The 23,547-nt window shown below is 41.1% G+C and overlaps 1 protein-coding gene across 1 annotated transcript in view; it reads right to left on the bottom strand.

The window, feature by feature from the left end:
- The window catches only part of sbno2b (strawberry notch homolog 2b), a 69,237-nt gene that overhangs the window by 29,920 nt on the left and 15,770 nt on the right, over positions 1–23,547 (bottom strand). The window contains 3 exon segments of the mRNA XM_032525035.1: positions 7,875–7,998; positions 14,176–14,261; positions 15,722–15,948. Of these exon segments, the coding sequence (XP_032380926.1) occupies positions 7,875–7,998; positions 14,176–14,261; positions 15,722–15,829 (318 nt within the window). The 5' untranslated portion in view covers positions 15,830–15,948.

Genomic DNA, 23,547 nt, shown 5'->3' with positions numbered 1-23,547 from the left:
TAACAAAATAACAGCAAGTCTTAAAACAGCAGACTTGATTTAGCGTATTATACACAAGAAACAGTAGCAGTACCAGTACCTTGGGAAGTGGTTGTCCCAGCTGTGAATACAATTTAGTCCAGAGCTGCATGAGCGACATGGGTCCAAACGGTGCAGTGTGGTGGGGGGGAAAAACACACAAACACACACACACACACACACCCCTGTTCACCTAATATCCCTGAATGCGACAGCCTCTTCCATTTGTTGGTGTTGGTATTGACCTTACAGATGGTGCACTTCTGCCCAACAGTGGACTCTCAGTAGCCCTTTCACGGTTCCGCTCTGGTTCCACACACACATCTGCATCTACCGCAGGTACGATCTGGGCAACAAGCTCACACATACAAACTCTGTTCCCCTCACAACAGAGACACGAGCAAGTCTAAAACATGCTTCCTGCTTCACCAGGACAGTCAGGTATTTGCATAGAGGGCTTAGTCATAGTGATTGTGGACTAGTTCCTCAGAGCTCAAAAAGGTGGTTGGAGAGTGAGTGAGAGAGCAGAGGAGGGGAGGGGAGAGGTGGGGAGAAGAGGGAGGGAGGAGGGAGGAGCTTTCAGGAAATGATGCTTTTGTTGGTAAGTGACTAGAGTTACTGGCAGTCAAGCCCATTTTACTGTACATGGTGTAACTCAACCGCATTTGTAGTGTAAACAGTATTGCGCTGTGGACCTGGCCGCTCCTCACACCCCGCTGCTTACTGCTATGTATAATGGGCCTGGGCCACTATTAAATGATTATTATACTTAGAGACAGACTCTGCCTGGCTGCCTGTCTTACCTCATACTCTGCTTTTGTATTTGTATTGGTCTGCATAGGCTCAATTTCAGGGCTGCTGTTCTGGTAACAGTTACTTTATATAAATATATATGATTAACATAATGACCCATAGCTTAGAGGTGTAAAAGCTAAATTAGAATGAAGCAAACAACTAGTGTAATAATTAGCTGATGAGCAACAGTATGATCCTCCTAAGAATGCAGGTGCAGTTAGTATACTTGAATTATCAATACGCCTGCCAAAACATTCCCTATTAATCCAGCTCTGTTGTCTTAATCAACATTACATGATACTTGACAACCAAATTTACAGTTTTCATTTGGACCAATGCTGAAAACAATTCTAGACAGTTTAAGTAAGGAGGAGGCAGCTGAAGTAGTCAGGAATGTATTAACAGGTCAAGTGGCAAGCTGCAAGTTTGCCTTTTCGAAAGGCTCTGTGCACAATTGCACACATATACTTCATAATAAATGGCCATTCCGGCTTACTGGAATAAGGGGCATGATGGTTGAAAAAAAGAATATTCTGGGAATCTGGTGGCAAATGGATTCTTTCAACAAATCCAAGATGCTGATCAAAGACAGTGTCGTAGATAGTGTTGTAGAGAATGGCTTCGTTTTCCCAGTCATAAATGAGGATATTGTGGTATTTAAAAACAAGTAATTTGACTTATCTACTTGATGAATGGAACAGAGGGGCCCTTTGCATACTCCGCTTCCAGGAATACATGATATCAAGTCAGCATGGTCAGGTACTGTAATGTCCATCTCTGCCGGACTGAAGGGGAGTCAGCCTCCCAGAGACCAAGTGGCGCCTGTCCATGGTGTCATCATGGTATGAGTGGGAATCCTCTAAATAGGGGGTGTGTGTGTGTGTGTGCGTGTGTGTGTGTGTGTGAATCATTAATGAGCTTCTTTTGAAAACTCAACGCACCTTCATTGGATTACAGTCTAAAGAAGGAGGGATCCATGTCTGATTTTAGACAACACACGTACACAGTTGGTGTACAGACACTTCACTCCCACAGTTACATGCACATATTCAGCTTATCCTAGGCTGTCATAATTACAACTGCGAGTGTAATTTTACATACGACACCTGCGCCATTCTGCAGAAAATTCTTTGTCATGTTAGATGAACTTACTCTGTTTAATGAAATTGCTTTTGCACAGTTAAATATGTATCATTAATACAAGTGTGAGCATATTGTGAACACTATTCACATGTACTGACACAATGCGTAACTGGCAATGTAAACAAAGGTGCAGTAGGTCTAAACTTGTATTTGTTTAGAGAACATAGTTTATAAAATACAGGCTAGATAAAGGCTGAACCATCCAATGCTATTCCATAATAAAAGTAGATCAGCATACACCAAGAAAAACAAGATCTTTTATTGTCAGTAAAATAAAATCCAGATAGAGTATCTTCACAGTGAAAGAAACAGTTTTGTTAGTAAACTATAATCAGCTGCTACTTACAGTTACAATGGGTTAAAGACTTAAGACACGTTCAAGGTTTTGGGTATGACGTGTTTAGCAAATAAAGGGTTTCCAATTCCATGTAAAGCAAAACTGAAAAGAGCTGTAAAAGCAGACTAAATTCTAAACGCTTCCTAGAAGGGCACTGTGCAAATGAGTATCTGTGTAATAGCAAGAGGAACTGCATAGAGAAAGAACAAGAGTATGTAGCAAGAGACAAACACTGGATATCCCTAAACGTGCCTTGTACATACGTGTGTACAACATATAGAGTGAAGAGTATGTATGTGAATTTGTGTGCTAGCAAAGTATCGTTCACTCTTTGAGGTTAGCCAGAGTGGTTTGTGAATGATTCTGGGTTTTTTTCTTCCAGTAAGTCTTGTTTTCATTCTGACGCTCTGCATAAAAGTTCACATACTTTATATCAACAAATGACCCAACCTTTAGACAGGTGTGCACATGTCACTGTGGCAAAGTTCACAATTCTCCTTCAAACCACAGTGAGTTAGTTTAAGATTTCAACTCTTTTTCTGAAAGCACAGTACTAGTGCATTTCAATGGTATTAGTACTATTTTGTGCTGGCTACAGATTTTTTTATTTATCTTTTTTTTTTTTAACCACCTCGGATGGTATGTGCACAGTTGGCACAGTTGAAGAGTTCACAGAGTTCATTTTACTAAAGCTACAAGACGCCTCAGCCTGCCATCAATTCCTTTACAGACTTAATGTAAATGTAAATGTCAATGAAAATATGAAATATGATAAAACCTCAATTTGGTTTGGTCAAAGTTTCCACTGTTTGTATTAATTCCACTGTGCCCAAGCTGAGTGTTTGGATATTGCTTTGTTTTAGGGGCTCCTTAGTTTTTCCCAAGAAAGGATCTAATGTGTAACTGTTATTTCTGCGGACGTTTCCTGGGAAAGCAATTTGGTGCCGATATATCAAATGATCGAGCTTTATGTTTTTGTTTTGTTTTCCATAAAACCATTATCTAGATCCATTTAATCTGTAAAATATAAATATCTACAAAATAGAAAATAAATGACATACAAACATCTAGATAAATGTATGTCACTTAAATTAGTGGACATGGGTTATTTACTTAACTATGGCATGCATGAATTCCTTGCAACTTAATTTACTACTATTATGATAGATTTGATGCCTAATAAGGAAAATGATATAGTTTTAGATAGGGCTGCACGATTATGGCCAAAATGATAATCACGATTATTTTAATAATTATTTTTATCACGATTATTATCACGATTGTTGATTTTAACCAAAACAAATGTTATAGTCACATAGGCTATTTATAACTGCTTTCGCATCCATATTGTGCTACATTCTTGAAGTTGAAGTTGTATGTTGTTTAGACATACAGCTGCAACACATGTAAATGAAAATTAGCTATCTGAAATAAATAACCTAGGATTTTTTTAAATGTATCTCTGAGAAAACTCCTTGTTTTCAACAATAACTGATTAAAAGAGCTAGGGAGAAAGAGGGAGTGCGATGGACGTTTATGCTACTCACAGGATGACGGCTGATTCACAATGAATGGGTCCATCGAGGGTGGAATGGCGGGTCAGCAAAGTTGCACACATCGTGTGTATGAAATGTCTGTATTGTCATTTTTATGTACTATAATATTCTGGCCATGGGTCACATCTCTGGCCCAGGTCCAGCAGGCTCCGTGTCACACGTTGTTACTCTACCAACTGAAGTTAGTTGCATTTAATAACTTCTGTGTTTTTCGACGTGGCCGCCGCGATAGCAGACAGTTTACCAGCGGAAATACAGGTTTGCCTCCCATGCTTAACAATATACAGCTGTTTTAGTTACAATTAAAACTGTAGACAAATTTCAGAAGTGTAGATCGGCGGCCACTGTGTGGCGGGTGGCGCAGAGAGTAAGAGGAGAGAGAGTAGAGGAGAGATCCAACACAGGCACAGCTTTACAGAAGAAATGGGTCATGTAACAAAAATTAAAACATATCGATATAAACATTGCAGCGGGTGCGAGGACATTAGGTGTACCGGTGCGACCTAGAGGAAAAATAATACTTGCCCTCGAGCCCTGTGAGCTAACAGACACTAACTAGCACCGACTAGCACTGGTCGCTGCTGTTGTCTGAAAAACACAGACGGGACAAAATGTTGTGTTTACTGGTAAACTGGTAAACCTTGAGACCAGCGTATAACCGACTGCTATCTGTTGAATTTTCCTCCCGTTACTCTGTCCTCTGTGACTGTCTACATCTAGAAACTAAGCTACGTGATGCAGGGAACAACTCTGACTGGCTCATGATCAGACAGTGGTTTATAGAGCGGTAGATTGGCTTTGCAAAAAAACTCAGCGTTCTATGAAATGACGCATTTAAAATAATCGCTCGATCACGCAAATTTGATCGTGGGAAGTCAAAATCGTGATCGTGAATAAAATTCGATTGATTGTGCAGCCCTAGTTTTAGAACAGGTTTTCTGGTGCCATTGGGCCAAATCTTACTAAAAATGTGAGATGCCAACTTTATCAAAATCATAGTACAGTAGCCATGTATTCAATTTCAGTTATCAGCTAGTGACATATTGTAATTGACTAATAATAGAAGAAGGCTATTAAGTCTCAAGTGGGGTCTATTGATTCAAATACAAACAAACCTTTGGCTTAATCTAGAGACACATTTCCTGTATACATACTCCAACAGTGTGCTCCCTTACTATATCAGGATATTCCAACAGAGCTCTGGTGAACTGCATAAACAAACTGTAACACTGCAGGAAGCTGTGCAAAAGAAAAAGAGATTTCACTAATGACTCTACAGCTGTCACTAAAACAAGGAAATGGCTGAAATAAACATGGTAGTCACCAAACAAACTAAAAAATAACATCAATAACTTCACCCAGTCACACATGCCTCAACGCCTTCAGTACTGTCATGGTTCAGTAGTGCAAAGAAATCCTGCTTTCTGGTTGTAGACGGACAGAGGGAAAAATGGGCATGGTCAGCATGCAATAACGATGGTGGGGAAAAAAGTGGAGGATGAAAAAGGGGTCTAAGCGTGAGGTGGCGGATTAGTCATGATGACCCCGTGACTTATTTTTTCTCTGCATGCCTCACATGGTAGGGAGTGTCCAAAACTAGAAAGAACAGCTGAGAAAGCACAACACAAGCACAAAACGTCTCTCTCTTCCCTCTCAGGCACCATAACATTCCACGTCTCCACTGCCGGGAAATCAAACTTGCTGCTCATGACTGCACCAATGATGAAGGAGCTCATTTGAATTTTACCACATAAAAATGACAACTGTGAAGCCATACATTTCTAAATATGTAGAGAGATGAGTAGATCCAAAATGTATCACATGACCCTAACCCTCAGAATTACTTTTAAGGAAGAAAGCCATAGCCAGATGGAAAACTAGGGAAACCCCACGTGAATCACAAAATCCATGCCAGCACAACAACGCACGTGATGAGGATGACACATAACTTTCTTGTATTTTAAAGCCTTCATGTGTAGTCTTTGTTCTTGAAATTCTCCCCCCGCCCCCTAAAATACTAATGCAAACATTTTTAAATTTTTTTCTTCTATTTTTCCATCATGTAATCCACACACCTGGACACAAACATGAAGTGAAACTTCTGTAGTTTTTTGTGTCTATTTGTGCTTCTCTTTAAACTGTTGTTAACTGTCAACAGTATGTTACCAAAGATCTTTGGAAATTTGATTTCTACTAAGGGGTTAATAAAGTACAACAATAATCTGTAAGGATCTAACTTAATTTGGCAAAACTTTGCTGAGCATCAAATTGAATAAAATTTAAAATATAGCCTTAAGCTTTCATTAAACACTGTAAGCCTCTGTAGCCTCCAGAGACAAAAAAAAATCCCTCAATTAAATGTTACAATGTAGTACATTTAATTTATTGTATTGCAGTCTTGGGAATGCTGTATTATATGTATTCAATAATATAGTAACATGCAAGAAAAAGTAAATCTTTTTCCTCATAATTTGTCAGAGAAAGCCCTACGCACAAAAAAACATTATGCATAGGAATTTTATTTACAGAAAATAAACCCACCACTGCTCTTGGAATAAGCAATATATAAGGAGACAAGTGGACACATACAATCCAGGTGAACAGCAGTGATGATAGCTGATACTGTACCAACATTTTGTATTATTCAGTGAAAAGCCTTCAAAACGCATAGTCAAGGTACGAAATGCCTTTTCCCTAGACACTGATGTTCAGCCCTTACCCACCCTTATTTTTTACTGTTTTGGCCTCATGTTGAACCAAGACAAACCAAGATAGATATGCCCTCTCTACTGTCGGACAGGCTATTGATAAAGGGGGATACTGTAAATCTGCTTGGTAACCCTTGACTGCCCTTTTTGACAAACTCATCATCGTAGCATTTCTTTTTTTTTTTTTTTTTTAAATATGGTCCCATCCATAATGGGACTCATCAGCTCAACCCAAATGGTCCTCCAATTAAAATATCACTGGCCTGTGTCATTACAATTGGCTCCAATTCATATAATTCTAACTATAAGGAATTGGCTGGACAGACAGACACAAGTGCACTGAAATAGAAAATGTAAATGATGGATAGTAACCATCTGGAACGGTGAGGTAAATATATAAGGGAGTTGAAGCCTGCTCATTTACTTGGCTGTCCCAGTCTAGCAACCACGTATCATGAAATGAACATCCAAGTCTAGTTCTATCTGCCTGGGTTGGGGATAATCCCAAAGAGTATTTAGTTAAAAACAAGTCTTTAGCAACATATCTCACTTTGTGGACTTATTCCAAGCATTGCTGAAAAGAGATTCTGGGTGCAGTGTGGAAGTGTAAAAGAATGTTAAATTACAGTGTCTTATTAATGACATGCCTTGACAAGAATGGGGCAGGTACTGCTGCAGTCGTCTAGACAACACTAGCCTTTAATCAGGCTGCTCTATGGTAAATTAGGCAGAGCTGAATAAACATGGAGTAGATGATGAAAGAAGTAGGTGGGATGCATGGCCTTTCCTCTGATAAGCAAGTAAGAGAGGAACACGTGGAAAGAGCAAGAGAAAAACTAGAAAACTATAATACTTCCAATAGTGTTTAAGTTAGTTTTAAGTTGTGAGTGTTTTTATATTGGCTTTTGTTGGCACTAAAATTTGTCAGTGTTTCTTTCATGCAAATATAAATATGCCAACATGCACAACAGATATCACTTGTTTTCCAGCATAGAGAAGGTTTTTATGGGTCTGATTCAACTCATCGGGTGTGACGTTATGCCTTAAACCATTTAAATCTGAGCATGCGTGAAAGTTGGTTTTAAAACCGGATGCGAGCCATTGGGTACGGTATATTTTGAACTTTTAACTGCCACCAGAATTTTGTGTTTTCCTTGACATAAATTACCATGAATTTGTGCCTGAAAATGCATCAGAATGCTAGAAATGAATTCCTTGATGTTCAATATTTTCTGGGAGAGGACACCTACACCCCCTGCTTCATGCCCCCCAAAATGCCTATTCTGAGCCAGGAAAACCCTGGATATTGAAACAAACCTGAGAGAAGTCTCCATTCCTAGAGAGGTTGAGGCCAAAGTCCACGTCAGGGAATCCGGAGTAAATGTCCATGGGCACAACCGGAGTGGTGGTGGTGGTAGTGCTGCTGTTCAAGTGGTATTGCCTGGAGGACAAAAAAAAAAAGTTTGTTTGTTTAACACATACTTCTTCGAGTAAAACTAACACATGCCGTTTCCTTTACCCTCATACAATTACACAAATGTAAACTTATAATAACATGACATATTTTAATAATGAAAAGCGAGAGAAAGGCACCTCATATGATCAAGTGACACAAAAAGAACAGAGATTGTTTTCTGAAGAATCGAACACTTTCTTTGTGCATTACATCATGTTTTCAGCAATTCCAATGCATCACACAAACACTTTCAGTTTTGTTTCTTGACCACGATCTGAACATTTAAGGAAAGGACTAAGAAAGGACTGATGCCAGCAGAGTGAAGCAATACGGTCTAGTAGCTTTCTAAATAACTGTATCTAGGAGGACTCCAGGTGTTCAAGTCAGACAGGCAGAAAGAGGTTTAATAAAGATGAGAGAGAGAGCAAGAGTTTGACTTTTACACAGAAAGTCAAAGAATGGAGAACAAAAACAGCCCTTACCCACTTTGAGGATCAAAGGTCCAATTATCATTAATACCAACAATTCTCCTTGAGCCTAATGTTAATATCAGAGACAGGTCCACATGCCTTGTATTCCCAACATGAGATATTTCACTTTCTTGCTTAGTGCAAGTCATTATAAAGTAAGTAAGTTTCACTGATAGTGGTGGACACACACTCAAAACGAAAGCAAAACCTGTAACCACACCCTGCCACGTTCCTCTCATCCAATCAGGTGCCAGGGCTCAGGCTCAGAGAGATTGAGCTTCGCATAAGCTATTCACCTGATTTGGCTCAGAGTCCTTAAACGCGGATCAGAAATCAACAATGTCATTTTTAGACACTTAACAAAAGATGCTATTATTTATTATTTTTTTACAGATAGATAACTACTTTATTTGTTGACAACTTCATAATAGAGGGAATTAAAGTGTTGGAACTCCTGTATGTTTCAAACACCATAACAACTTTTATGTTGCAGTTCAATGGAAGGGCTGTTCTTCAAAACACACTTAAGGTTGATTTAAAACTCTGCATTGAATCTACTACGTTGTAGGTAAGTACGGAGGTACGCCTAGATACTAACCCCACGCCATAGCAACTCCCCAGAAATGTAACTTTTGGTTGCAGCAACAGAGACAGCACAACGGATTGGTTCACTTGCCCGTTGCTTGGTAGTATTGTAATTCCTCCTACTCGTTTCTGGCTGTTCCTTCTCCGTGAACAACATGGAATCAAGGAGAGGGTTAACTTTTCCTGCAACAGCTTTCTGACTGTGGTCAGAGAGACACTTTGTCTCTCTGACCACACACCAACCTATGTACTGGCTCTGCTATTTACCAAAAGGAGATAGACTAAAACAATGCAGACACAGCAGAGCACCAGTATAAATCCTCACAACGGCGTATGCCCCTTAAGTAGGTCACAGCACAGGCTATGCGTAAAGCCTACGACCAACAAAAAAATCTTAAACTATCATCTAAGCAACATCCTTTCAACACACTTCAACACCTCAAGTGCAGTAAAACTTTAAAAAATAAAGCCCAAATTAGCAGAGATAATGCATTAATGCAAGTACTGTTAAGGCAAAGAAGGACAAACTTTATTAAAGCAGAACATTTCTTGCAATTTAGAAAGGAGCAACAAACAAGTAAATAAGTTTTAACCAAGGACCACTCTTTGCATTTTCATGTAACAACAGTACATAGAATAGCTATATTGTCCTTCAAGTAAGCAGCAGGGGACTATGCAATTTAAACAGAATTCCACAGCAGTCAGCAAAAGTTCCATAAAATCACTGTAAGTAAACATAAAATGATAATCAACAGTATAATGTTACTTCCACAATACAACATTTCATTATTTAACCAGAAGCAGTGAACAATGACACCCAACGATAACCAACTTCTAAGATTCCTTGGAAGACCTCTTCCTTACAGCCAACCCAATCGTGACATCTTATTCTAATGAAAATATCACCTCAATTTCACAGCCTCACTGCAACAAAAAGAAAGAGGTGGAGACTGATGTCATTTTCTGCAAATTTGTGATGTATAATGTTCAGTTTGTAATATAATAAAAGCAACAATGTTAACCTTAAATACTAACAGCACACAATCTGAGCCTTTGCGATTGATTATTTGAGAGTTGGTTATAGACAATCAGAAATAAAAGATAAAAAATAGGAGCAGATTTGTGGTCGGTTTCTCATTCTTCAGCAAAAGTAAACAAACACCCAGACTCAGCTATGTGGGACAGATCTAACCATCTTACCACAACTGTAACTGTTGTTTGCTAAAAAGATTCAACACAGTGGGCCTTATTTTCTCTCTTTAAATTGTTTAGAAAAATAAAAGCAATAAGAGAACAGGAAAACCCAACATATTTAGGTAGTTCATTAACATAACAGTGTAGAGCCTAATACTGCATTCCACCGTCATTTGTTTTTTGCATATACAATGCAGCCTGTAGTAGTGGAGAGTGACATATATGAGGATAAACTCTTGTCCAGACCAGGGATCTATTTCACAAAAGCAGGATTTATAAATCCAGGACAACTGATAAAGCGAGCCTTGACCTAGTGCATCCTGACTGTGTGTGTTTCCCGACAGCCAAGCCAGGTGGAAGAGGTGCGACTAGGTTGGCCAGGCTGAAGTAATTTGGATAGCTGTGCGTTCCCGGCTTTCTTTAACAGACCGTAAGGTCGATCACAGATTCACTGATGCTAAAATGGAGAATACGCATTGTTCATAATTGAACAGGGTGAGTCACAGCTTCTTATAGAAGTATGATGAAGTGGGGCAGTCAGATGGCTCAGTTGGTGGAGCGGCCGTCCACATACAGTGGGGCTCAAAAGCTTGGGCACCCCAGGTAAAAATTTGACATCACCTGGTCTTTCCAGACAACGATTGAGAACAATCCATGACACTGTCAGGTCTCAGCTTTCCAAAGGGGGCGGTGCATGCTATAAACTCTGCAAGGTTCCCAAACTATCGCAGACGCCATTTTTTTGTTTTCTGTTATTTTGAAAGTGTAAATGATGAAAATATAATCAAACTTTTTGTGACATATTATACAAATCTGTCAATTGATGCCTTTTGGAGATTTTTCCATCTTTTCTTGGCTTCTTTATGCACATTAACACAAATTTTTACCTGGGGTGCCCAAACTTTCGAGCCCCACTGTATGTGGAGGTTTGCTTTGCATCCTAACAAAAACAGAACATTGTTATATAAAAAAAAATACTACCTTTTAAGCGGGTTAGTGTATTGGATTGCATTGTGTTGTACAGGAGTTGCTGTTATGACATCTGTGCTCTTTAAACTCCAGTGTTATGGCCTAGAATAGACCTGTTCCTGTTCTACTAACTCTACAGAGTCCCAGTGACATTTTAATCACTACTCATAAGAATAGTTTCTGCTGTGCAGCGGTGAGTGAGTACGTCAGTCAGTGCATCCATGAGTGCAAACAGAGCACCGGCCCATTCACATTTTCTCCTCACTGATACCATGTGATCAAGGTACTCCTCTGCTTATTCTCAATGGCCATCAATGGGGAAAGACAACTACAGGCTTTAAAGGTCAATAACATCATGACTGTATAGTACAAGTCAGTTGTACTAAACCGCGGCCTGGAGGTCATGGAAGAAAAGAGCTTGGCTGAACAACAGAAATACTGAGCGAAGGAAACGTGACTAGGAAGCAACGCAAAAGCTGGAGCATTAAAACCTCGGCCCTGTTAACTTGGTCAAACAGAGCAGAACCGAAAAAAACAGTTTGAAGTGATGCAGCAAAAATGGTTACAAAGAGTTACCTCCTGATTACAGTCCCGGTCCTTTGTTCAAAGAACATGTCTGGTTGCTCTGGGACAAAACATTTACTGGCAGAGAATAATGCTGAATTAAAACCTCTTCAAACCACAGGACGTTTCTCTTGCTAGATCAGGGCATTTACAACACAATAATGAAGTCACAAGATGATGGTCAATCCCACCAATCTCGTTCTAAACCACAGTACACATATGTGTACATTGTAAGACAGAGAGTGATGTCAGAAAATTCTTCTTTGAGTGAACCTGAAACCAACAGACCGTGCTCTCACGTCATCTGCTGCACAGACAGCAATAACAATACACAACACTACTAGTTGAACATTCACTTCCTGAGTTGAGTGTGAGAATGACACAAGTAATTCAAAGTCATTTTAGTTGTGACTCAAATAGCATGAAATTGTGTCTTTAAAATAAGAAGTTGTATCTATTGAATCACAAAACAGACATACACACCCATGTGAATCTAAAAATCAATCCACACATTCCTTATTCTTAACAGCATTAGTAAAAATAATACCATGTTGATGTTCACAGTTAGTTTTATTGTACTTTTTGGAATTTATGATCAATAACCCTCATTTATATAGAATTATACCTAATTTTTGAGTTAAAAAAGCAGATTGAAAGAAGAATGAAAGTGATAAATTGTATTTGCAAAGAGCGGTGTATGGAAGCCAATCCATTTTCTTGTGGTAATTTGGTTAAAAAGAAACCCATATTTCAGATATAGACATTTTTTAAATGGGTAAAATTTGACACTAGGGCAACAGGAGGGTTAACAGGTTTGAAGATACTGATGGTTATCATGGTAGGGCTTTCTGATAACTGTGATACATAGTTCAGTTACTGCACAGCCAACATGCAGACACATTTTTATACAGAAAACATATGACCATTAATATGAGATTGCAATTAAAGGTAATACCTTTTCTTTGCTGTTAGCAGACACTGCTACAAACTAAAAGTACATAACAGCAGTTTTGGTTTAGTCTCTCTTTTATGCCTACATACTAGTGTCCTCTGTCTCTTGTTTTATTAAGTTATTATAAATGAAATACATCTCTAATAGAAACACTCATTGACTAAAGCCAAGCTAAAGGCAAACTAGCACCTAAGCAAGTTGAACCAAAGCTCTGTATGAAAATGCGTGTTGACCAATTCAGATAGGTAGATGGCTTAGCTGCATCTTTTAGCTACATTGATAGTGTATTGGGGTGTGATTGTTGTCAAAAAAGTATTCCAAGTGCACAGCAATCCTGTGGTTCAGCGGATGCAATGTAGAAACAGAAGGACTGCTGTTGACGTGCTGCTTATACTACATATGGAGCAGACAAGATGTTGCACAGCCTTTGACAGACACACACACAGACACACAGACACACAGACACACAAACACCTTGTGTGGGAGCAAAGAGACAAACATCTGAGCGGTGAGGTCATTAAAACAAAGAATGCAAGATGTTGAGATTAACCCCCTAGTAAGGCCGTCACCAGGCCAGCCGCTACAGGAAATTAAGGAGGTCTGTTAAGGAGACCATCCCCGATGACGTGAATGTGTGGTCCCGTGTCTGGTTAAAAGTGAGATATTGTCCTGATTGTGTTAGGTCAAGTGTCAGGAATGCAATAATGGGATCCAATAATTTGTAATAATTAATAGTCCATCAACATAAGATCAAAAACTTTAAAACTTGGTCTCAATTTTACTGTGAAGCAGCCTCCCTCACATTCCATGTTCAAGCACTTACACACGCACTTATAATTCTATTTTAACATTTCTGAACATATATATAAACCTAGTGCCTTTTATATCTACTTATTACACCAATGGAAAAAGACTTCCTTTCACAGAATACCTTGAATTTATAGTATAAGTCCCGTGTAATGTTCACATAGTGAATACATTTTATATTTGCAACTTAGTCTGAGTGTTCTATTAAGAAGGTCTAATATAGGCTGTGTGTGTTTGTTTGCCATGTAGATGTTGCTGTCTCACACAGCAATGCATCAAATTTAACAAAATATAACAAACCTCGCACTCATAATACCTACATATAACTGTAACACTTGAGAGTCCAGAGCTTATGAGGCATTTTGTTAGCTCAAGTGTGGAAACTTAGTTATTGTGCAATATCAACAGTTTGTAGCCCTCAATCTAAAAGCCAATGCCTGCTGTGCGTACTGGAAATGTGTTATGGAAAGTTCTCAGGCACCATGTATGACCTGGTGTCAAAAGTGACTTCCAATGTACTGTTCCCTTTACTGGTCATGTTTTCAGCTGATATACTGTCATTCTCAGCTTGCGATTAAGCCAGATATTGTCAAAGGTGTGTGTGAGTTTGTATTTACTTACTGGTTTCCAGATTGCATAGGGCAGGGAATGCTGTATCCAGCCTGCTGAGAATAGGGTCCCCATGAACCAGAGGCATATATTGAATTCTAAAAACAGAATAAAATGAAAATCTGTCATGTTACCAAAAAAAACAGACATATAAAACTGATCATCTTAAGTGCAGTAGAGCTGCTTCTTTTTGTTAACATAATGTTAAAGAAAATAGCAGGTTTTATGTGTTCATCCCTTCAGAGATAAATGTTTTGGCAAAATGAACAGCAAGCTGTATCACACTTTATTTATTTGTTATGTTTACAATAAGGTGCAAGAGAATACTATCATCATCAGTACATTTTTTTAGTGATATACAAAAGTACAGGAGGTTCACATGTATTAACATCAAATTGCATCTTCGCTCTACAAGGTCTTTGGAACTACAAACCATGTGTTACTGATGACAGAGTACGATGACTTAATTGTATTTCAGTGTAGCCTTTTAACAGTTCAGCCATATTTTCAGTACATATTCCTAATGATATCTAGACAGGCAGATAGTTTTGATTTTATGAGCGGAAGTTTCGGGAAATTCTTTTAAATTCCTGTTGCTACCCCATAGTGGAGGTAAATGGAATTTTCTTTCATTTGCTTACATGGGAATTGCAAAAAAAAACAATGCTAAGCTAAGAATGGCAATGCCTGCCACAAGTAGGATCACTTCCTTTCCCACACACTTGCAGATGACTACTACTGGCATTGTTTCAACCTGTATTTTTAGGTAGAGCTGAAGTGTCTTGACCCATGACACTGGAGACAGTATAACATGGCGAGGAAAGTGAAAAGAAAAGAGCCAATACATTCAAACTTTGTCAGTATGTCATTTTGTTTTATCCAACACTCCAATGTAAGAATGCATGGTTCTTACAGAACATACAATTGATACATTTTACGCAGTCTTTTGGGATTGATCCCTAGCCCTATTTAGAAAATACTGTAATACTTTAAACAAAACACTACATATATCCTATCAGAGCAAAAGGTGAAATTTAAGTTTATTATAAGAAATGTATCTGACATAACATAAAAGTGAGTAAAACCTTTGATTTGCATTTGCAGGGTTTTCCCTACAATTATAAGGCTTAGGTGCAGCACCTGAGACGGTTTGGGCTCCACCTAAGCCAAATAAATGTGAAATCAGTGTGAGAATCAAAACTGACTAAATAACTTTTCTCACATCTAATGATTGTAGTTGGTCCCCAGTGGACTAGACAATTTTTGTCTTTAAGATTTTTGAGAGTTATTTATTTATTTATTTGTTATCTGCTCTAGCTTTTCCAATGTTTTTATTCAAAATTATGTCAAATTGCATTTCTTTTTCCTGATGGAAGACCCCTAAACCTCCCGCAAAATACGTGAAACTAAGTCTTCCACAAACCAAGGGACAACACAGATTTGTATACACAATACAGGCACATGGACATGATGACAAGAAAAAAACAAAAAAAACACGTAAAATAATTGAAAGTGCATATAGCGTCTAAATAAATGCAAATGAAATCCCGTAGCATACCTCCATGTTAGGGGTGGCCACAGAGAACAAGCTGCTGTCCAGCTGAGGGCCTTCTGGATGCAGGTAGTTCTCCCCGTCCATGGCCAGCGCTGAGGGCAGGGTGGGCATCAGACCAGAGCTTCACACATGACCACCAGCTGACTTAGGCTATGCACCCTCCGACCGCTGCACACACGTTGGCTGTGTCTAAGATAGCACTTCTAACAAGGGCAAACACTTTCCATGACCTGAGGAAGACAGTGGATATGGAGGGATGTAGAGGAGAGGGAAAGAAGGGCAAAGAGACATTAGAAGAGTTGCAGGGAATTGGTTCCAGCGGACATAATGATATCACATCAACATTTCGGATGTGTATAAACGCACGTGTAAAGAGTCACTGAGGTCTAACATTTGCCCATTTCAATGGCTGTATGCTTTTGCGGGGGGTATGATTGTGACGTCAGCTTAGTGGTTGTGTCAGCAAGGTAGGTAGAAAGAAATAGAAATCTTTAGCCAAATAATCACAAATTTAATAGAGGAATTTATTTAACTTTATAATTATTATAAATACTTAGGTAGCCTATCTTTGAAGTAAAAAAAAAAAAAAAAAAAAAAAAAAAAATACAAAGGGAGGTAAAAAGATCAATAAAGAATTCTCAAAAAAGGCTGGCTTGCAAAAGGCCAGGTCAGCTCAGCTGTGTCTTTCTCCCGTTGTGTCCCGCTGACTCTCCTACCTACACCAGCCCCCGCACACTGTCCCTTCCCCCCTTTCTAACTGCCTGTGCACTGTGCGCAGTGCTGCAGCACATGAGGAGAGAGGGGAGGGGCTGCTCCTCACGAAACAGATTCAGAGAGTGTTTTGGTGGCCACAGGAGAGAAATACCTTGCATGCTCGCTGGACAATAGGGCAACTTTTTGCCAGATTTGTTGCTAACCGCTTTTGTGAAAAAAAGTCGCTAAAGGGGGTTCGAAAAGTTGCTAAATCTAGCGACAAAGTCGCTAAGTTGGCAACACTGGTTTCATGGAAACAGACGCTGTGTGGGCGGAGGGGAGGGGCTGTGCATGTGTGTGTAGAGTGACAGAGAGACGGAGGAGAGCAGGGAAAGAAAATGCAGCTGAACAAATGCGTGTTTTAAAAAGCGTTAAAAAAAAAATAAAAAAATTGAGAAACGCAATGTGTGGCTGCCGGTGTTGGTTGTGGGGCGCACCGCCACAAATTAGTCTATGTGTGGGAAACACTGTGGTGTAAGAAAGTTGTGACGAGCATTGATGAGATCATGGGTGCAAATGACACATACTCAGACTGAACCTGCATAAATCTATGATGAGCAGAACATAAAAACATGTTTTACTGTGTGAAATCAGTAACTCTTATAACATGAAGCAGATTATAGACACATAATTGGTCTTACATCTCAAGAATGATCCTAATTGTCACCACACAAACTGAATCCAGATCTTTTTCCTAATGTAGTGAGCATATTTATTGACGGACAGCCCTTATTTGCTGGTTATGATCTAACATCACTGAGGACCAATTAAAATCCTGATAGGAGGTCCACAACAAAGCAAGCAAGCTGGGAGGCAGAAGAACAGGCCTATAAGGTATAGCAACTGATTACAAACGTAGTGATATTTGACATGAATATTATGACTTATACAACTTATTTGTTGTTGGAGCAGATAGTTTGATTTTGTGTTATTATATATTTTGAAAGCCTAGACTAAATGTTACACACAATTATTAATTTTCACAATCAAAGTGTAAGCAGCCCCAGATATTAGTCGACATAGTACTAGCTCTGTGTGTGTGTGTGTGTGTGTGTGTGTGTGTGTGTGTGTGTGTGTGTGTGTGTGTGTTGTGTGTGCGTGTGCGCGTGCGCATCTTTAACAGCTCAAGCTGAGCGTGCCCAATATGATGACAGGTTAGACCAGTCTGGACTAGGGTAGCACGATATTGACAATTTTCTTTTGCTTCTCTGATTCGCTCTGTTTTTTTTTTGTCTTTATCTATGTCTTCACTTACACTGTCACTCTGTCCAAATATGCACACACTCACGTTGTACGTGCCATTGTGTTTGTCACGTAGTGGAGCTGTGTGTTGACATGCACTAACATGTGCAAGTGGCACGCTAACTGGCCAATGAAACATGATCATTATAGCGTCTCAACCGGTGTCTAAATCAAACACAACTAAGACACACAGACAACGGACAGGACGCATTGCTCCACAAAATAAACAAAATAGTGCATACTTATTGCAACACTTTCAATATAATATTGCACAACATGAAGAATAATCGCAATAACATACTATGATCGATATATCATGCAACCCCTAGTCTGGACACAGGTAAAGGCCACTGCAATGCCAACAAAGCTCCAAGTCTTAACACACCAAGCGCACACGCAACGCCACACACACACACACACACCACACACACACACACACACACACACACACCACACACACACACACACCACCACACACACACACCACACACACACACACACACACACACACACACACCACACACACACACGGCTTGTACTTCTGCTGCCTAACACTAAGGTTTTATGACAGTATAATATGGAATAATGTGTATAAAATCAGCTTCAGCATACTACCACTATGTGCTTACAACAGATGTGTTTCTGTGAGGTCTATTGAACACAAATGGTAAAATACTAAAAGTATTATGTGGGCAAATATATAAACAAAGTTAATTCTATTTTACATTTAGTCTGAAAATTAACATATCTCACCATTTGGACAGCTGAATCAATACCGTCTCTCAGCACTCCACAATGCATGTCTGTGTAACGTCAATAACACTCCGTTGAATCTAATTAATCAAACTGTAACCTTCCTTCCCCTCTCCCTTCCTTCAGTTTGCACCCAATCTGGAACGCAGGCCAGACGTGTTCACTGGGGACAAAGCTGAGGTAATAAATCCTAATCGAGTTCATGATGGTCTAAATAAGAAGGCCTTTGTGTGCATGTGAGAGAGAGACAGAGACCTGACCCCAACATATTCAGTACGCACATAGCCAATACAAACAAAGGGAGGCCATTTTACCCCCAAGCTGCCAGTTTGATACTGTCTGGATAAGGGTGATGCAAATGTAAAGACCAAAGCAAAGAACCAACTAGTATACTTTCTTAAGGGGTCTTAAGCAAAAGTACATGGATTATGGACAGCTTGCAGATAAAAGCAGGCCCAGAAAAGCAGAGCAGCTCAGGGCAGTAAGGGAGTGTGTATCGAGAGCCTTGTGAGGCCCCTTTTTGTGTTGCAGAATTGTACTCAATGCAAAACACAACAAGGCTGATGCATCGAAAAGTTCCTAAGCATCTTGACAGTTCATTTAGGTCATAGGTCTTCATATATTACTATACGCCCTTTCATTCAACATGCAAACCACACGCAGGTTAAATGCACATTTGTACTTAAGCTGAATGGGTATATGTGTATATGTGCTGGGTTGACAACCCTCATTCAATCGTGATTTACTTGGCCAAACTAAACTGAAACTTAATTTTGTCACTTAATTTAATGTAACTCTGTGTTTTTCTATTGAATTCTGTGGTTCTGCAGTGATGTGTGTAGTCACTGAATGATTACATCCAAGGATTAATCTGTGACAGCAGTCTGAATGCAAATTCAGTAGTGTGAAGCTCATTTCAGCAATATACCACTGTATGTGAAAGCCAGAATACATAATTGTCCCACAAAACAGTAGAAGTAGTAGTAATAGAATATTAATAAAAATAAAGTATAGGCTAGTAGTAGTATACATTCCTCAGCCAACAGAATGATTTGATCCACAAGTGTGACAGCTGAAAACCCACTTCTGATTAGCCTGAGCAGACAGGTGCTGTCATTCCATTACCCATTGCCACGTCACTCCCCAGTACCATGCCAACTACTGTCTCTTAGCAACAGAAGAATGTCTTTCTTTAGCTGTCCCCCTGTTACCAAACCCCCACCCCTCCGGCGAGCTTCTAAGGATAATCAATACTGATCATTGTAAAAGTGGTCCCACATATCTCCTTTCTGTAAGGCCTCTCATTACCAGAAAACAGCAAAACACCCTACTACCTCTAGCATGAACAAAAAAAAGGAGGTGATAAAGAAAGATAACAATAGGGGAAAGAGGGTAGGAGATATAGGAGAAAGAAAACTAAAGATAAAGAACGAAACGTGCCAACTGCAGCAAAAGGGACACAAGGAGTTCATTCATTAAATAGCAGCACACACAAGTCATTTTTAGAACACTGCTCCGTTACTTTAAAATGGTTTTTTTTGTCAATATTTGGATTTACAGTCTGTATTAAGACTGCTTAGTAAAATGTATGTGTATGCCCACTATGGCCATTTTAAAATAACACACAAAACCTTTGTTATAAGCAGTACAGAGAGAAAGACTCTTTTGCAGTGTAATCTGTTAAATCTGTTAATTACTTCAAAAGGTTACTGCTGGTTTTTGTGCAACCCTCTCTCTCTCCTCTCTCTCTCTCTTCTCTATCTTCTCTCTCTCTCTCTCTCTCTCCCCCTCTCTCTCTCTCTCTCTTCTCTTTTCCCCTCTCTCTCTCTCTCTCGGGGCCTGGTGCAGAAGCCACTGCAAGGAGATTAGGCCTTTTCATGGCAGTAAAATCTTTAAAAACTGAAACAAGCCCATACATTATGTGCTATACATGTAAAAATACACTGACTGACTTATCTTGACAGAAGGACTGCATACATTAAGATTTACTGATGTTAGAAACAGTATTTCTAGCAATGTGGCCACATTTGACGCCAGTTGGTTGCCTTTGGCTGCATGAGTCACTGTGTATGTCAGCCAGACAGAGGTTAACAAGCAGCATGCTTCTGTCACTTCAAAAACACAAGATGTGTGTTTATATGATTTCACCACTCAACTTGTGCAGCATGTACGTTAGGTGAGGGGTAAATTGCAGTCTGTGGTAGGAAGGACTGCCTGGTTGTATGCTGGTGGCCTTTTGTTAGTATCAATGTTGGCCAGAGCACATGGGGATCATCCAGGGAAGTGTGACTTCCTTAATCTGCTAAATCACGATTAACGCTCACGAGGAGAACAACCACCCTGCCACTCTGAATTCCCTCACATGTTGAGTGTTGATATGTAATCATACTTCCACACACACACACTTCTAAATCATTTGTGTTAGGTATGACATTAATAGGCATTTGGGTGATAAAGTCGTAAAACACAAGTATGCTGGACACCTGGATAGCTCAGTTGGTAGAGTGGGCGCCCATATATAGAGGTTTACTCCTCAACGGGCCTTTGCTGCATGTCATTCCCCCTCTCTCTCCCCTGTTATGTCTTCAGCTGTCCTGTCATTAAAGGCCTAAAATGCCAAAAAAAAACTAATCTTATCAAAATAAAACATGTGGGCTTGGCTATAAAATTTAGGTTACTTGGAAACCCGGTTCTCAGAGTAGCATGAGTGAGATGTCTCACTAGGGATAACGCCTCCCTGCGTATTCCTCAGAACATTTATCTCTTTACGCCAATCCTGTTTGGTGGTGACGAGTGTGGGCGTCACGGGGTCCATCCCTTAAATAGCTTACGCTACGACGCGGACACTTTCCAAATAAGCACTCTTTCGCTTGCCCCAGAAAGAAGGGTTGTTGGTGAGACATCTCATCATGCTACTCGAGAACCGGGGTTACGCAAGAAACCTAAGTTCTCATTCATAGCATTCTTTTCGATGTCTCCTATGGGATATGGGGAACTCCCGTATTGCCAGACAAGCTTACTCAAAAAACACCGGCACTCAGGTAGCAATGCTCCGCTCCAGCGATGGCTCAGTGCCATACTGCACGTGCCACGCTCGGCGCAGAGACGTCCAGTTTTAAACGAACAAAGTGAGAGGTAAAGACCAAGCATGCTGATGACAAATGTCCTGGATTGAAACGCCTCTAAATAAGGCCCAGGAGGCAGCAAGGCCGCGAGTTGAGTGAGCACGCAGGCCTGTGGGGCCAGCACACCCTGACACGTGTAAGCCAGAGCATGGATTCCACAACCCAATGGGACAGCCGTTGCTTTGTCACAGGCTTTCCCCTGGGGGGGTTTAGCCCAGGACACAAAGAGTGGTCATTTCCGTCGAAAACCTGCAGCCCTGTCCATGTAAAAAGTGCAGAGCACAAAACGGACACAGCGCGTGCAAACCCCCGTTCCTCTGGGAAGAGAAGGCGGGGAACAGAGCGCCAAAAGGTCAAATGGGAGAGCATGAGCCAACCCCTTGGGCACAAAGGAGGATTAGGTTTTTCAATAACACCTGACACGCCCGGGCAAACTGGTGCAGACGGAGCACAGAAAGCGCATGAATGTCGCCAACCGTTTTGCAGACGCCAAGGCCAGCAGCAGCACTGTCTTAAAAGAAAGATGCTTAGGTCAACCTCCCCAGGGTTCAAAAGGGGGGCTAGCAAGCCCATCCAACACCACCCCCCCAGGTCCCTTTTGGGGGAGTCAACGCTTGGAAACAGGGAGCAGCCGTCGGCACCCTTCATAAAACGGAAAACCCAAAAGGTGTGGGCAGCTGTTTTACCATCAAACCCCACATGACAAGCGCAATGGAAAGCCAGGTACCCTTTATGGTGGAGAAGGTTTATGTTTGTAAAATAAAGTCCTGCAAGAAATGACAAATTTGGGCGCCAACAGGGCACTGAAAAGAGCCCATGTCCTCCCTGAGACACCATCCTAAAACACCCCCCACTTACAGTCATACAGTGTCTGGTGGAGGAAGCCTGGCACTTGAATAGTGTTAATACGTCTGTGGGAGCCGACGTGTTTAAATTGCACCATCACGGGCCAAGCCCATAGCGCCAGACACTCTGGGGGCGGGTGAAAGATTGTCCCCCCGCCTGGGACAGCATGTCCCTGCGTAGTGGGAGTTGCCACGGCTGTCCGCCAAAGGAGCAGATAAATCTCGCCACCCAGTGCATCGCTGGCCAGTGTGGAGCTATAAGAATCACCCTGCACTGGTGCTCTTCACCTGGATAGAGTTGGGGGTATCAGACCAGAGGAGGGAAAGCGTACAGGAGAGCTGACGCCACCCTGGGGGGACCCGCGCCCACGCAGAGGCGCGTCTGGATGGTATTGAGAAAAAACAGCGGACACTGCGCATTGTCTTCGATAAAAAAACGGTCCACTCGCCCGGCCATAGGCGCCCACACCTGCCCCACAAGGGCTGGTGCAGAGTCCAGTTGCCGTACAGCGGCGCGCCCTGGACAGCAAATCGGGCACGTGGTTCAGAGCCCGGGGACATGTGTCGCTTCAGAGACAGCAGGTGCCTGCTGCTCCCCAGTATCATCTGCGTGCAGGTGTGTAAATGACGGGAACGCAAGCCCCCCTGACGGTTTATATAGGTACGTTGTCGTGTTGTCCGTTCTCACCAGAACATGGTGTCCGTTGGAAGCGGCAGGAAAACGCCTCAGGGGGAGAAACACCCCCAGGAGCTCGAGGTAATTTATGTGACAGCGCCGGAACTCTCGCTCCAAACGCCTCTCACAAAACGGCCCTCCGTGTTCCCCCCCAGCCCGAAAGGCTCGGTCCGTGGTGACCCCCTTCCGAGCCAAAGGGCGGTGCCCAAGGTACTCCCTGCGCCAAGGGAAAGCCCGGATGCCTCCAGCGGCGCAGCGCCATTCCGCACTCCACAGTAACCGTTTCCCTCCGTGCGCCATGACGCACAGGATCCAGCCTGAGGGGGGAACCCAATGCTGGAAATCCCTCATAAACAGGCGGCCAGTGGGATCACCAGAATAGCCGCCCCCATAAGCCCAGTAACCTCAGACTATCCTGAAAACAACGGACCCGCG

This window comes from Etheostoma spectabile, chromosome 9, assembly GCF_008692095.1.
Source record: "Etheostoma spectabile isolate EspeVRDwgs_2016 chromosome 9, UIUC_Espe_1.0, whole genome shotgun sequence".
Lineage (NCBI taxonomy): Eukaryota > Metazoa > Chordata > Actinopteri > Perciformes > Percidae > Etheostoma > Etheostoma spectabile.
The sequence above is the reverse complement of the archived record's forward strand: the minus strand, read 5'-3'. Positions and strand labels throughout refer to the sequence as shown.